This window comes from Pinus tabuliformis, chromosome 5_1 (assembly GCF_031772625.1).
Source record: "Pinus tabuliformis cultivar Carrire ecotype Pingquan chromosome 5_1, CPIR1, whole genome shotgun sequence".
In the NCBI taxonomy this organism is placed as follows: domain Eukaryota; kingdom Viridiplantae; phylum Streptophyta; class Pinopsida; order Pinales; family Pinaceae; genus Pinus; species Pinus tabuliformis.
Genome location: NC_142305.1, coordinates 328,466,276 through 328,480,167, shown reverse-complemented (window position 1 = coordinate 328,480,167; position 13,892 = coordinate 328,466,276). Strand labels below are relative to the sequence as shown.

Here is a 13,892-nt window from a genome sequence, read left to right as displayed (position 1 = left end):
AGCATCTAGCATCTTGGGATTAGCTTGAAGCAAGTTGATATTACTGTATATCATCAAGTCCTCATCAAACACAAGTAGGTATTGGTATTGCTCTTTATGTTTCATTCATCTAACAATTTGTTTTCAGTTTGCAAGGAAAGCAATAAGCTCAATGGTCTAGCATGTTTATTTGTTAAGGGTCTAGAATGAAATGTTTTAGGGTTTTTGTTGCAAGTTATCTTTGTGTTAAAGATTGATTAATATCTAGGGATTGTAAACCCTAGATAGTACATGAAAACCCTAATCATATGGAAACCCCAACCCTATTCTATTTTGTTCCCTCATAGGAACCCTAGCTTTTGGTTTCTAGGGTTTGTAGGTAGTCTAGGGAGAAATGGCAAACCTTAGCGAGGATAATTCAAATCCTAGGGTTGATATTTTGAAAGGTGACTTCAAGAATCTTTTAACCCTAGGAATTCTTCCTCTCTAAAAACATTCCATGAAATCTCTAGATAGTCAAAATCATTTATCATACTCTTGTACTTGTATGCTTTTGGTGGTACTTGTTAGTAAATGTTGCAAGTACATAAGGAAACACTGAAGTGCATGATGAACAAAGAGAATTGTAACTTGCTAATCAAATTGAATCCTTGGGCACTCTAATAAAAGGTAGACTTGTATGAAGATGGACCATGAGGATGATGCTTCGTTGAAGAAGACTGTCGTTGTGAGAGAGAGCTCTTCAAGGTTTGTAGTAAGAGCAACTCAAGGTATGTTTAAGATTGCAAAGTTTGTAGTATGTCTCCATCATATAAAAGAAGGTACAATTATTTTGTCTTTATAATTTTTCTCTCATTTATAAGCCTTTTGCTATAGAATCATACAGATTCTTATATTGTTAAGGGTGTTTGATCTCTAGATTAAACAAGCCTTGGAATAACTATCTTTTGCTATTTGTTCATTTTGGTAAAACCTTATCTTTTTATTTTTTATGGTTTGTTGCTATCTAGGGCATACGATAAAACCCTAGATTTTTATAGTTTGATGCTATTATCTAGGGTTTATGATAAAAACCCTAGTAAAATTGAAATAAGATTCTAGGACATGAAAGTGAAACCCTAGATGTAAATGCTTCCACAATGGTTGAAAACCTAACATGATGCTATCTAGGGCATACGATAAAATCCTAGATTTTTATAGTTTGATGCTATTATCTAGGGTTTATGATAAAACCCTAATAAAAATTGAAATAAGATTTTAGGACATGAAGGTGAAAACCTAGATGTAAATGCTTTTGGAATGGTTGAAACCTTAACATGATTTAGTTATTGAATATCTAAGGTTTAATATTAAAGTTTTGATGATAGTATCTAGGGTTCGTGAAAAAATCCTAACTAAGGTTGTTATAAGAATCTAAGGCATGAAAGTGAAACCCTAGCTGATTGCTTTAGCTATGATTGTTTAGATTTTGAATATCTAAAGTTTAATTTCTTATTCAAAGTTTTGATAACCCTAGATGCTCTCCTTGTGCTAACATGATAACCCTGGATTGATAAAGTTAATTTCATGCTCTTGTACATATATATTTGTGTGCTTATTTGTACTTGTTAATGAGATTTGTAGGTACATAGTTTTCAAGAGATTATAAAGAGGTATGCCTACCTCATACTTGATGATGACTTTATGATGATGTTGAGCATGATGGAAAGAGGGAGTTGTAAGAATCTTAATGACATTGAAGTTTATGTAGATGGTTGAAAAGATGACCATGTTGCCATATGATGATAAAAGGAATGATGTTTTGGAAGGTCAAAGTTCTCCGATGATATGATGAAGCAAAAGAAAGAGCCTGTGTAGTTGGAAGAATAGAAGTTGTTGATAGTGGACTTATCACTAGTTGAGAGGGAGCTTGGATGAAAGTGTATATCCTCCATAATTGAGAGGGAGGACATGATGTGTCAGCCATCCGTATGGTAAGGAGAAAATGAGATCGGAGAATAGCTAAGGCACTGCTGGTATTGATGTGTTGAAGATAAGATTCGGTTGTTTTGAGAAGCGCTAAAGCTGAGTTTGGTGTTGCTGGTGAAGTTGGAGAAGGAAGCTTCAGTCAAGATTTGTTTGGAGATTGTGATGACCTAAGCAACATCGGAATGGTTGAGGATCCCGAAGATTGTGTTAACATATCAATAATAAGAACCAACATATTGGAAGTGATTGGGGTCGTGAGGCTATAGTATGTTCAGATGGATGAACAAGTAGCTTATGTGTTGATCTCTCCCTGAGAAGTTTGTATATTTGGATTGATGGATATCTCTGATTTGGTTGAGAGGGAGAGATAAGCACCATAAGTTGCTGGTATGATGGTACTTGGGAGGACATCTTGGCCTGGTTGGCATTGAAATCTTAGTTATAATTTGGCCTTGATGATGTCTACGTCTTGGTGTGGGAGGGTATCTTGGTCTTATGGAGCCCCGCTTTAGTGTTTGACCTTGATGATACCTAGATCCTGTGAGGGTTGGTGTCTTGGTATGGAGGCCTAGATGGTATCTATGTCTTGTTGGATTGATTCTAGGGTTGTAGCTTGATGGTACCGATAGTGGCATGTTGCCTTGATGACTCCTTAGTCCTTATTAGTGTCTTAGATCCTTGAATTAGTGTCTTGGAAATGATACTCGGATCCTTGAATTGGTGTCTTGATGATGACACTGGATCCTTGAAATAATGTCTACACATGGATCTTTGATATGATACCTTGCGAGTTTGGTATCTAGCATTGCATATGCTGTTGTACTCTTCTTGGAACATTTCAAATTGAGGTCAGCCTTGTATCGATTGATCAATTACGAATACCTTCCTAGTTAAGAGGGATTGTTGAAAATGTAACTAGTATTGGACTTCATAATTGTTGTTTAGCTCATCCTATAATGTATTTGTCAAAAGAAAAGAAAAAGAAGAATTATTATTTATAAGCATGGGTTTCATGCTCATTTGATTACGTTTCTAGGTCAAAGCACCCATTGAGTGCTTCTAGGCTAGTGTCTTGAGTCATAGTTATTGTCATCAAGTATTAGACACTTCTTGGGCTTTTTATGTGAAGAAAGAAAATTATTTTTGGGTCAAAATAAGTCATTTATCCTCCCTCCTCCAAGCCGGCTCACTCTACTGTCAAGTTGGCCTCATTAAGGGAAATCGTCCACGCTTGAAGACTATAAATAAGAGATGTATTCCACCTATTGTGAGGCCAAATAAGAAGAATTTCGATCTGCAATTCAATTGAAGAAAGACTACGAAATACTTAGAAAAATGTCTAAATCTACTGCCAAGAAAGAAGAATGAATGTGAAGAAGGAAGGGGCCTCTTGTCAAGCCTAGAAGGATCGAAATCTGTCCGTCTGTCACACGTGCGAGAAAGTCCAAGATGGAACAACAGGGCCGGAGGAACATAAGTTGCAGAGATAAAAGGAAGGCCAAGATCCTAATTGGAGCAAAAGTTTGCATTGACATGGCTTGACTTTGATGATATAACAGTTTGTTGACTTGGGCATCTTTATCTTGATAAAGGAAGGATAGTTCAAAGGCCGACTTGGATGGAGGAGGGCCTATTGTTGGTCTAGAGGTCTTGGTTGACTCATTTGATTTGGTTCTAAAAGAAGAGAAGAAGAATTTTTGGGCTTTCCCTTAGAAGAGGGGTTTTGCCCTGGCTGAGTGCCTACATCTTGTGTTCTTTTGTTGTGTTTGTGATCTTCATTGTTTGGCATTTGTCTTGATGATAAAAATATAATAATTGTAAAGAAGAATTAATAAGGAACATTACAAGAAAGTGTCAAGAAAGAGAAATCAAATTAAAGAAAACCCTAAGTATGCTGCCCTAAGGATTTCTCAACAAAGATGTGGTTGGTTGTCTAGTATTTTGGGTGGAAACTTGTTTTTCCTTTGGCCTTGAGGTGCCTACTTTCTAGTTCCATGATTCCATCTAAAATCTATATGTGCAAAACTATAGCATATAGCCTTAAGAATGTGTGCCCAACCATGATAGTTTGATAATTGTTCAAATCTGAGCTTGATTGTGATTTGAGAAACATGTGTGATATGTTTATACCACATATGGAGGAGACGTGAGCAATCAATATAGTTAAAGGAATCAATAATGTCTTGATGTAAGCAATCAATATGGTTAAAGGAATCAATAATTTCTTACTTGGGAGACTAGATACTATGTTTGAGGAACTTTGCTTGGAAGCCTTCCTCATTTGTTGCCTTGTTGGTGCTCGTAACTTTTCGATGCTCTCTTGATGTTTCTTTAGGAAGAGGAATGACAGGAAGTGGGGTGGGGTGGGGTTGGGGGGAGGCATGGGGATACATGTGAGGGCTTTCTTGGAACATCATAGAGGGATATTATATGGAAAAACATGGATTGATGGTCTTAAGTTTGGGGGAGGGTGTGATTTTTAGGGAGAAGGGTGTACCAAAAGTTTTTGTGGGATTGGTGAAGGGTTGCACAAAGCTTGTGTCTCCTTAGTGAAAGGAGTGCATGCTTTTAATGATGGAGAAGGCAATGACAAAATTTTGGAAGACAAGAGAAGGATGGAGGACCATATGTGAAGGCGAAACAAAGGTGCTTATGGAGAAGGTTGCAATCCTTGTTAAACCAATAGTACATGGGGTAAGGGCCAAAGAGGGGTGTGGGTGTGTTGCTCGACAAAGTGTGAGTAGGAGTCAAAGGTTGCCTCTATGAGGGCTTTGAAGAGAATCTCATATTTGGTTGTGGTGCTTCCAAGGATGAGAAAAGTAGGAAGTGAGGGAATAATTCTTGAAGATGGGTGGTGCAAGAGTTTGTATACAACTTGTCAAAGAAAATAGTAGGATGGGGTTGAGAACTGTGTTGTTGGGGGGGGGGGGGAGATGGCGGATGAAGTTTGAGAAGGTGAGTAGGGCATAGTCAACAAGCAGAAGGGAAGAGACAAAGAGATGACATCTGTGTAGGCATAGCTGTTGGTTGACCAAGACCTAGTCAATCACATTGGTTGGGCCATTATGGGGGGAAGCATGCAAAACCCCTTGAGTGGGGGTAGCAAGGGATACCATTTAGGAGCAATGTGTCATGGGGTTTCACAAGTTGTAGATGGTGTTTCCTATAGGCCGTGAGTGGCCTGATCTTGTTGTTGAAATATTTGTTAAGGCCCATGGTTTTATGGACAATATATTGAAGGTCCATGGTTTTGGGGACAATATCTTGAAAGCAAGTGCATCCTAGGATTTGTCATGTATCAACACCCGTGTCTTTGTGGTATGGGTGTTGAAGCCCCCCAAAAGAATAACCTCCTTGACAGCATAGTATTGTGAAATGTTAACATAAAGGTCAAGGAAAGGGTTCCCCTTTGACTCTTTGTAATGTGCAAAATGTGATTTGGCTGGGTAAAATAGTAGATTGCAATGTAGGCATCTTGAAGTAAGGCGGCACTCCTATGGATTTGGGCCTACAAGGTCTGGCATTCTTGTCCAAAGTAACCATGGAAACAACCTTGGAGAGAGTCATAGATAAGGCATGCAACTCCATGAAACCACTAGTGCCATTGTAGTGACATGTCCCTTGTTTGTAGATCGAATCTATTGATACTCGTGCATCTGGGTGGGTGTTTGCAGGGTGAGTGCATCCGGGTTGGTGTTTGCATGGTGATCACATGTCTTTGTGAGAAGGAGGTCTTGAGACCCAACCACATCGTGAAATGTGCCCTGAGAAGAAGAATAGGCCTGCCTTGTTGCAATTCCAAGGGGCAATGGAAGTGGCAAATGAACCCCTGTTATTGCCAGGTCTGTCATTTAGAGCAAGGGCAAGACCACCCAGGCAGTAGTCTCGAGTAATTGCTTTGATGCCTTGATGACCACTCACTTACCCTCTTTTCTGGTTGTAACTTGTGTCATTATCTGTTCCCTAGACTGTTTGACCTCCACCAATTGAGGTTTGGTGAGGTCTGTGTCGAGAAAGATCCCGTGTTGAAGGGAGGATAATTGTCTCTTTGTTGGAAGGGCTCTGAGTGAGTCACTCAAAGTCATAAAGTATTGAGGTGCCCATCCATGTACCCTTGAGGTTGATACTTTTCAGATCTTGTGTGTCATGAAGGAAGAGTTGTTTATCTGTAAAAGATCCTATGGGCTATGGAGTTAGGGAGTCCATGAACCCCAAGGTTTAGTTCCTTGTTCTGTCTGGTGGAGCTGCCTTCTCTTCTGGACCACCTGAATTTAGAGTCTGCTGCTGTATTTCAGTCTCCTGTTAAAATCTTTTCTGCTGTGACAATGGTTCCACTTTTATATGTTTGATATCTGAGATTTCAAGTTGGAGTGCGAGGGATTATTACCCAGCAGGGTTTTGTTGAAGGTGTGCTTTCTCTTGATATATTACTGACATATTGTGTTTGAAGTTCAAACCAAGAGTAAACCTTAATCCTTTACCATAAGAGGCCAATGATTCATGCTTAAAGCACCTAATGCATTTTATGTCTTCATATATCTGGTATGGTATCTAGCCATTCACTTCTTCCATGGTATAGCGCTTCCCATTATACATCTAAATGCATCCTCTTATTGGTGTTGCGTAACAATTGGGCATTTCATTGCCTTAATAACATCTGTAGGCTATCATTGTTTCAATTTTGAGTTTCAATTGGTCTCATTGACTGTTGACAGATTAGCAGCAGTAGATCAATCCTTCTTGTGGGAGAGGATTTGGGCCCTTGTATTTCTCCCCCTTGATCTTTAGAAAACCTCCTCTCCCAAGTTGGATCGAGGAGAGAATGTGAGAAGGGGGTGGAGTTTTTGGTTGGAAAGAGGGAGTCTCTACTAGATTAGTCTAGGAGATGCGCTCGCTCTCCTACATTGTATTTATACTGGTTGTATTCTATTGTCCCATTGACCTACTTTTGTGGTCATTCATTGGACATTAATAAAATGATCTCATCTCATCTTATCTTGATCTTATCTGTTGTTCCTTCCCCTGCTTTCCATTAGAGAGTGCTCCTTTTGGGCCCACCTTCCCAACCATATAAAGTTTGGGACGAGGGAGCATTTTGTTTTAAAGATACTCAATCTGCCATTATGTCACATGAAGATATCATTGATTAACACTTGGTGGGTTTCCATGGATCTTTGTTCTGAAACAGGTGATTGCATGGCAATGATATTTTCAAAGGGGCTACTTATAGAGGATAGTCAAGTATTCAAGACACAATGCACCATGTAACTTTTCTATTGCTTGACATCAAGATGTGATTCCTGAACTAAAACTAACTTTATTTCCCTCATTTTATGATTTTGGATGGATAGAGGATAATTTGGATGCATTCTACCACATTGTTATTGCTGCCTCTTAACACCAGTAAATGGATGAAAATATTCTTCAAGCTCAAGAATTGTCCATATTCTCCTTGCCTATGTAGGGAGGGTTAATTTATATAGTCATGCTTTGGTTCCATTAATTACATAATAATTAAACCTACTTTATTTGCCTCATTTTATGATTGTGGATGGATATTTTATGGTATTAATTTGGCTCCATTAATTACATAATAGCAGAAGTTGTCTGAATCATGTCTTTTCGTTAGGATACTTGGCCAGCAATTTGATTCAGCTAAATTTCCCTCAATTTTGGATTCTATTCATACAGAAACCCTAGTGTATCATTAAAAAATGTCATTCAAGCCAAAGATTCAGATATATTGTTCGAAACTGCAAATACAAATTTTCTTAGGCATTTCTGCCCCATCAATCATAGGCATTTCTCTTTTTTTCGTATCCGTTCAAGAGTCTCAGCTGTTGTACCTCGTTGGTGGATGGGTTCAACTTACTGTATGAAAAAATTCATTCTGCCAAGGTCTGTGATAATTGTTTGGTGACGGTGGGTGGTACTTTTCATGATGAGAGATGATCGTAAGGAATCAAGGTCAGGAAATGGGAAGGAGGTATGTTCTGTAAGGGACTATTATATCTGTCCGTCCATCTGTTTTGTTCTTATCCATCCAATATCCTTCGAGCATATATTATAATAGTCATTAAGCATCTGCTGTGCCTTGATTTATTAATTGAACTAATAAATAATATTTAACAGTTGGTTTGCTTTTGAGAGTTCATTATGTTACGGCCATAATTCACATTACCTTAAAGTTTATCAAGTATTTTGAGAGGTAATTAAATGAAGGGGTTTATGTTATAGGAGTATCATTTTTAGCTCGCACACACACACACTCTGGTGGACATCTGCAAAAATTTTAAATAATTTGCAGGTTATTTGGTATGTTGTGCAATTTCTACTCTTGTGTTTTTGAAATGCTTTTTTTATTTTTTCAACAAGTTTTTATTTTTTTGTTGTTTATTAAAATTATATGCATTTTGCATACCCTGGATTGTATCCGATTGAAGTCAGAATCCAAATTTGTATTATTGTTAAAAAAGATATAAGATGCATTTCCAAAAAAGTGTTTACTACAAGTTGAGATGTTCATCAGGGCCATATCATAAACAGTTACATATTTTCCAAATATTTATGAAGTTGTCGGCCATTTACTGGTTTGTGTTTTTATTTTTAATGATATTCTGATTCTTCTCAGAAGTGGCGTGGATAATCATGTACATTTTGGATACATTGAACTCTTTTAAATGCAAATATGTTGCAGAATGATTACACTTCAATGCGAACAAATTTCAAAATGAACGAGGTCTTCTTTCAAACCTGTTGAGCTGTAGCGTTCAACAATGGCATTCTTATAGTTGCAAAGAAAAAAAACTACACAACTTATTTGTGATCCAGCTAATCCAAGTCAACTTTACTTTTGTTTAGTATTGGCATTTCTTATGTGACTCACCCTGAGAAACTTTTACAGAAAGCCAAATAGCAGTCTCTTCTACAACAGGACTTATTCCTTGAACTGAAAGGGGCCATGGCATTTTCAAAGCAGAAAAATAAATTCATTGATCACCATTGTCACCTGCTGTATATTGATAGAGGTTGGATGACTGTTGGAGCGTCATTTTGACATGGGATAAGAATTGTTAGCTAGGTATGAAATAGGAAATCTCGATGAATGGATCCAAGCATGTAAATTGCCAATGTCTTCATTACTGTGACATATATAACCTTTAAGTATCACATATTAGCGATAAATGAATTGATTATCAAGTGGTTTATCAAAAGACTAAAAGAAGTATTGCGAACATCCTGATTTTATCACGAAATCACGATTTTTTGGCCTAGGCAATTGCCAATTTCTACTGATATTTTCCAGATTTTTATGGTTTTTTAGTTTTTTGGACCCTTGCTGATTTTAACCTGATGCCGATGCTTGCAACATTGACTAAAAGTGGAGGAAAGAAAATTCACAGTAGGTCGCAGTAAAATAAATTCATGGTGTCACCATTGTTTCCTTCTGTATATTGATGGAAGTTGAATGGTTAGTCAATCATCATTTCGGCATGAGTGTATGAAATAGAAAGTCTTGATCAATGGAGCTGAGCATGTAAAATGATGAAGTCTAGAACCATAATCTTGTAATGAGTTACTACTGTGACATGGCTAACCTTAATATGAGATCTTAGTAACAGATGAATTGATTGGGAAGTTGCTTACTAAAGATTAAAATTGGAGGAAAGAAAATTGACAGTATGTCGGAGTAAAGGAGGTCAGGTACTTGTTTGGTTTGGTTGCAATAATTACCAAATAGTCATCCATTAATTAATACCTGGAGAGTCAGAACCGAAATGAAGATATTCTATGTTTTATATACATTTGAAATAAACAATAGCATCATTACTAAACAGTTTTGGGGTATGGTGGAGCACATTGAACTACATTATGCTGGAGGAAATAAGCTCAAGGCTGAGAGCAATTGAAGTGCCGTCCTAAAATTGTTACAGAAGAGTAAATCAAGTTTGTGACTCTCAGCTGTCAAATATGTTATACACTAATGAATTACTGGAATGCACTACAAAGTCTGAAGGAGATGATGTTAGATGAGTTGATGCGATTTAGTGCTTTGTTTAATCATTGTAGCCACAGTTGGCAGTCATCTATGTTAAAATTTTTCATAAACAATTTCAGGAACTAGTGTGCACTGTGAACTGTATTTTATCTTACATGTAATTATTGACAATGCTTGAAAGGACTAACAAGTGGCATTGCTTATGTCCAGAACCAAGATTGGGATGTCTGCCACTTCCATTATCCAAGGAGGTAACCAAGCCACTTCCATTATCCAAGGAGGTAACTGATATAACATTTTTTTTTGAAATGCTTTAAAAAGCATCTGTCATTTATGGAACCTGACCGATATTGAGTTTGATTGACCTATTCTGACAGGGACTGGAAGGAACGTCTAAAATTCCTCACAGCGTAGAGTCTAGTTCATCTCATTCAGATGCTGGAGATTCTGAACAAGGTTGCATAATACACATACCTTCACATCGCAACTTTTCTGGTCGCTATTCTTTCATGTCAAAACCTGTTTATCCAATTACATTTGGAGGACAGGCCTCAGATGGTGAAGTCCATACAAATGTCAAATGTAGAAGCCGCAAGCTAATATCATCAGAGGGAAGGACTTCAACTGGATGGTCTGATAGCAATATTCATCATTCTGAGTTCAAAGCTTTTGGCAGTGTTCCTGAATTTAGCGAAATTCAGAGTTTTGCAGAGCATGCCTCGTCTTCTCAAAGACTGCGATATAGGTGGAGCAGTGGAAGCAGTCTTGACTTTGGATGGGACCATGAAAGCCCTGATCAAGCAGGAAGAACTGATCTGGAGAATCCAAAACTGTCAAGCACTTTACATGAAGATCTTAAATGTGCATTATGTGAAAGATGGCTTTTTCAAAAATCACCATGGAGTTCTCAGAGGATGGTAAGGACTGGTGATATGCCTGTTGCAGGGGTGTTGTCTTGTAGCCATGTTTATCACGCAGAATGCCTGGAACAGACTACTCCCAAGTCTCAGAAGCATGATCCACCTTGTCCTTTGTGTGTGGGAGCATTCAAGCCTCCCTTACTCTCTAGCCCAACTGATTCTGTTTCAGTTAATGAACTAGAGATGATTTCCACTCCAGTTAACAAATTTCCAAGGTTCAAATTAACTACTGATGATGGCAGGCCCAGCTCTTCTGGAAGTAAGAATTATCATCAGTCAGATTATATGGTAGATGTATCGGGCAGGAAATGGGGTGTGCAAATGTCTCCACATAGGAGCAAGTCCTTTTTAAGTAAGAGCCGTTTAAGAAAACATTTCACGCTCAAGGGCAAATCAGTAAAAGAAATACCAGCTGTTGAACTTGGTCCAAGAGGTGCTAGTTCTCCTTTACAAGTTTACCCTGGCAATAAATCCATAGATCGCTTTCCAGTTGGCTGCTTGGGGAAAGATCAGTACTTGAACAAATGGTAGAGATATTGTATTGTTGTAATGTACCATCACTGGTTATGTAGTTTGCCTTGCAAAAATTGAGAACAGTTTTTTATAATCCTGTTCCTTATTTCTTAAAATATGATAATTCATCTTGTCTCATGTAGGGTTATAGGATTTGTATTGGAGGCAACATCTAAAGAGACACAGGCCATGTCATGTTTGATTTAGCACTCATTGATTAGTAGTTCTTGTCAAGCAAACTGATCCATGTGTGCTATCAACTCTGACAAACCGATGGCTTTCCCATTTTTGTCAATGGATGCTGGCTTCAGTGATTTTCATAGTTAGTGGCCATCCAGCATGGTTGTGGACTAGTCTGTTTGCAGCATCTCTAGGATGGATTCCAGGGAGTGTACATCAGATTGTCATGTCAAGCTTATAAATTTACTGTGATATATGTGATGTATATGATTCAGCATCATGATGTTTTACTGCGGTATTGTATCTTTTAGTTTCTGATTGATTTTAACTCTTGTGAGTGATCTGTATACTCCTGACATCAGACTTTCTAATTAAATGAAGAACAAAGAACAGCTTGTGACTGAATTGGAAGCAGTTTTGTGTCTGCTTTTATGAGAAAATGCAAATTTATCTAAATTGCTTGGTACAACTTACTACGGAGTTCACATCTAAGACTATATAGTATATATTGCCTAGAATTAGTTGTACTTGTTATTTTAATTCTAATCCATACCACATTAAACAGAACATTCAACATCTGATAATTGGACATTGCATGGTTAGGTTGGAACAAGAAAAGAATACTGGCAATTCAAACATCTTGCAGCAAATATTAACTATCTCATATCCAAACAGCAAGCAAAGAATCCAGCTTTCTGACCCCATATATTTTGTAAGATCTTGGAAGTTTTGATCTCATACTTCATCATGAGGGATGTTCTGGGGAAATTAGTCTTGATTGTGATATGCCTTTCGCTAAAAATTGTTGGATGAGTAATTGCCTTTAAATTGGCTTGTATTTATTATTTTCTATAGTTCTATTACTTCATTTATTTGGGGTATTGATTTTTCTGGGCGGAAACTATTTTTCTTGTTTTGTACAGAAGTGTATTTTAGCATTTGTTTTTGATACCTAATGCCAGGGATCATGGAAATGTATCCTTGCTTGCTACCGAATCTGGTCTTAAATATTCATTATGAAATGCACTTACAATATGTCAACTGACAAGTGAAACATTAAAACGTCTTATTCACTTTGCTGTTGGTTTCTGAACTTGCCTATGCAAGTAGTAATGTGTATAATTCATTTAGCAGAAAGGGCTCCGTGTGGGAGATCCAATGTATATTCCCATTCCTTACCAAATGCTTAGGATTTCTTTCGGATCTACAAGGGTCTTTCTCCGTTTGCCATTAGAATTTGTCATGTTTTTTAGCATTCAAAGTGTTTTACAATTGGAATCTGCATTTTGTATATATAATCATGGGATTACGACTTCAGCACATGCTGATTTTGCGGCCTTCAAAGTGTGTTTACTATTACAACTGATGCCCATTTCTAATGTTTGGAAGTTGAGTGCCTCTTAGCACTGCATGTTTTCGTTGGGCATTGGATCATAATTTAATATTTGATGATATATGTAAGAGTTGTACATGCAGCCGTGACATTTGCAGAACTGTCTTTTTCTTTTTATTGATACAGTAAATGTGCATACAACATTATCTTGAAATTGAAAACCCTATTTTTGAGAAACTCAAAATTATCATTATCATCCATTCCCAATACAACTCAAAATTATTATTATCATCCATTCCCAATACAACTCAAATTTATCAATTCATTACAAAAATTTATGAACTTGCTATGCTCTTGCTCCTACATGATCGAAGTATTTAGAAACATGTTTTCTACATGATTGAAACATCTGACATATTGATCTGAAAAGATAAGCAGGATTAAAGAGAATGATTCAGGGTAAATTTCAACATCATAGGTACAGAAAAGTTCAATAAGCCTTCGAAGGAGAAAATTTGCCTTACAAACTGCTAATTAATTTCAGAGTGCTAGATGTGTAGATGCCTAGTTAGAGTGGAATGTGGAGTGTAGGCAGGTGTTGATGGTGTTTTACATCTCAACTGTTCGTCTTAAAAGTGTGGAGAGATGCAGGGGTGGCGGTGGAGGTGGAAGCATGGAGTAAAGCATAAGGGAAGAGGAATGCCTCTCTGCCCCAGCTAAAGGGAAGTGTGACTCAGTGCAAGGCAGAACAAGTTCAGTGAAAAAGAAGAGGAGCACTGACTTGTGCCCTTAGCGTTCTGTCCCAATGGAGAGAAAGCTTTGGCATGTGGCATGAAGCGATTGTCTAAGCCTCATGCATTTGGCTTATGCCTCACAACATGTGTTGAGGCAAGGAAGCCAGCCATCTTTATAAACACAAGAAAATACCTTTCCATGGCAATGCTATGAATGCAGAAAAGACGCGGGGCCCTTGACCCATCTAAACAGCATCTTCCACCTT

The 13,892-nt window shown here is 37.7% G+C and overlaps 1 protein-coding gene across 1 annotated transcript in view; it reads left to right on the top strand.

Annotated features, from left to right (window-relative positions):
* The window catches only part of LOC149164712 (uncharacterized), an 87,818-nt gene extending 75,845 nt beyond the window's left edge, over positions 1-11,973 (top strand). Inside the window, exons 3-5 of the mRNA XM_089429584.1 lie at positions 10,157-10,227; positions 10,324-11,393; positions 11,523-11,973. Of these exons, the coding sequence (XP_089285710.1) occupies positions 10,157-10,227; positions 10,324-11,393; positions 11,523-11,586 (1,205 nt within the window). The 3' untranslated portion in view covers positions 11,587-11,973. The remainder of the gene's footprint in view (positions 1-10,156; positions 10,228-10,323; positions 11,394-11,522) is intronic.
* Positions 11,974-13,892: the final 1,919 nt, after the last annotated feature.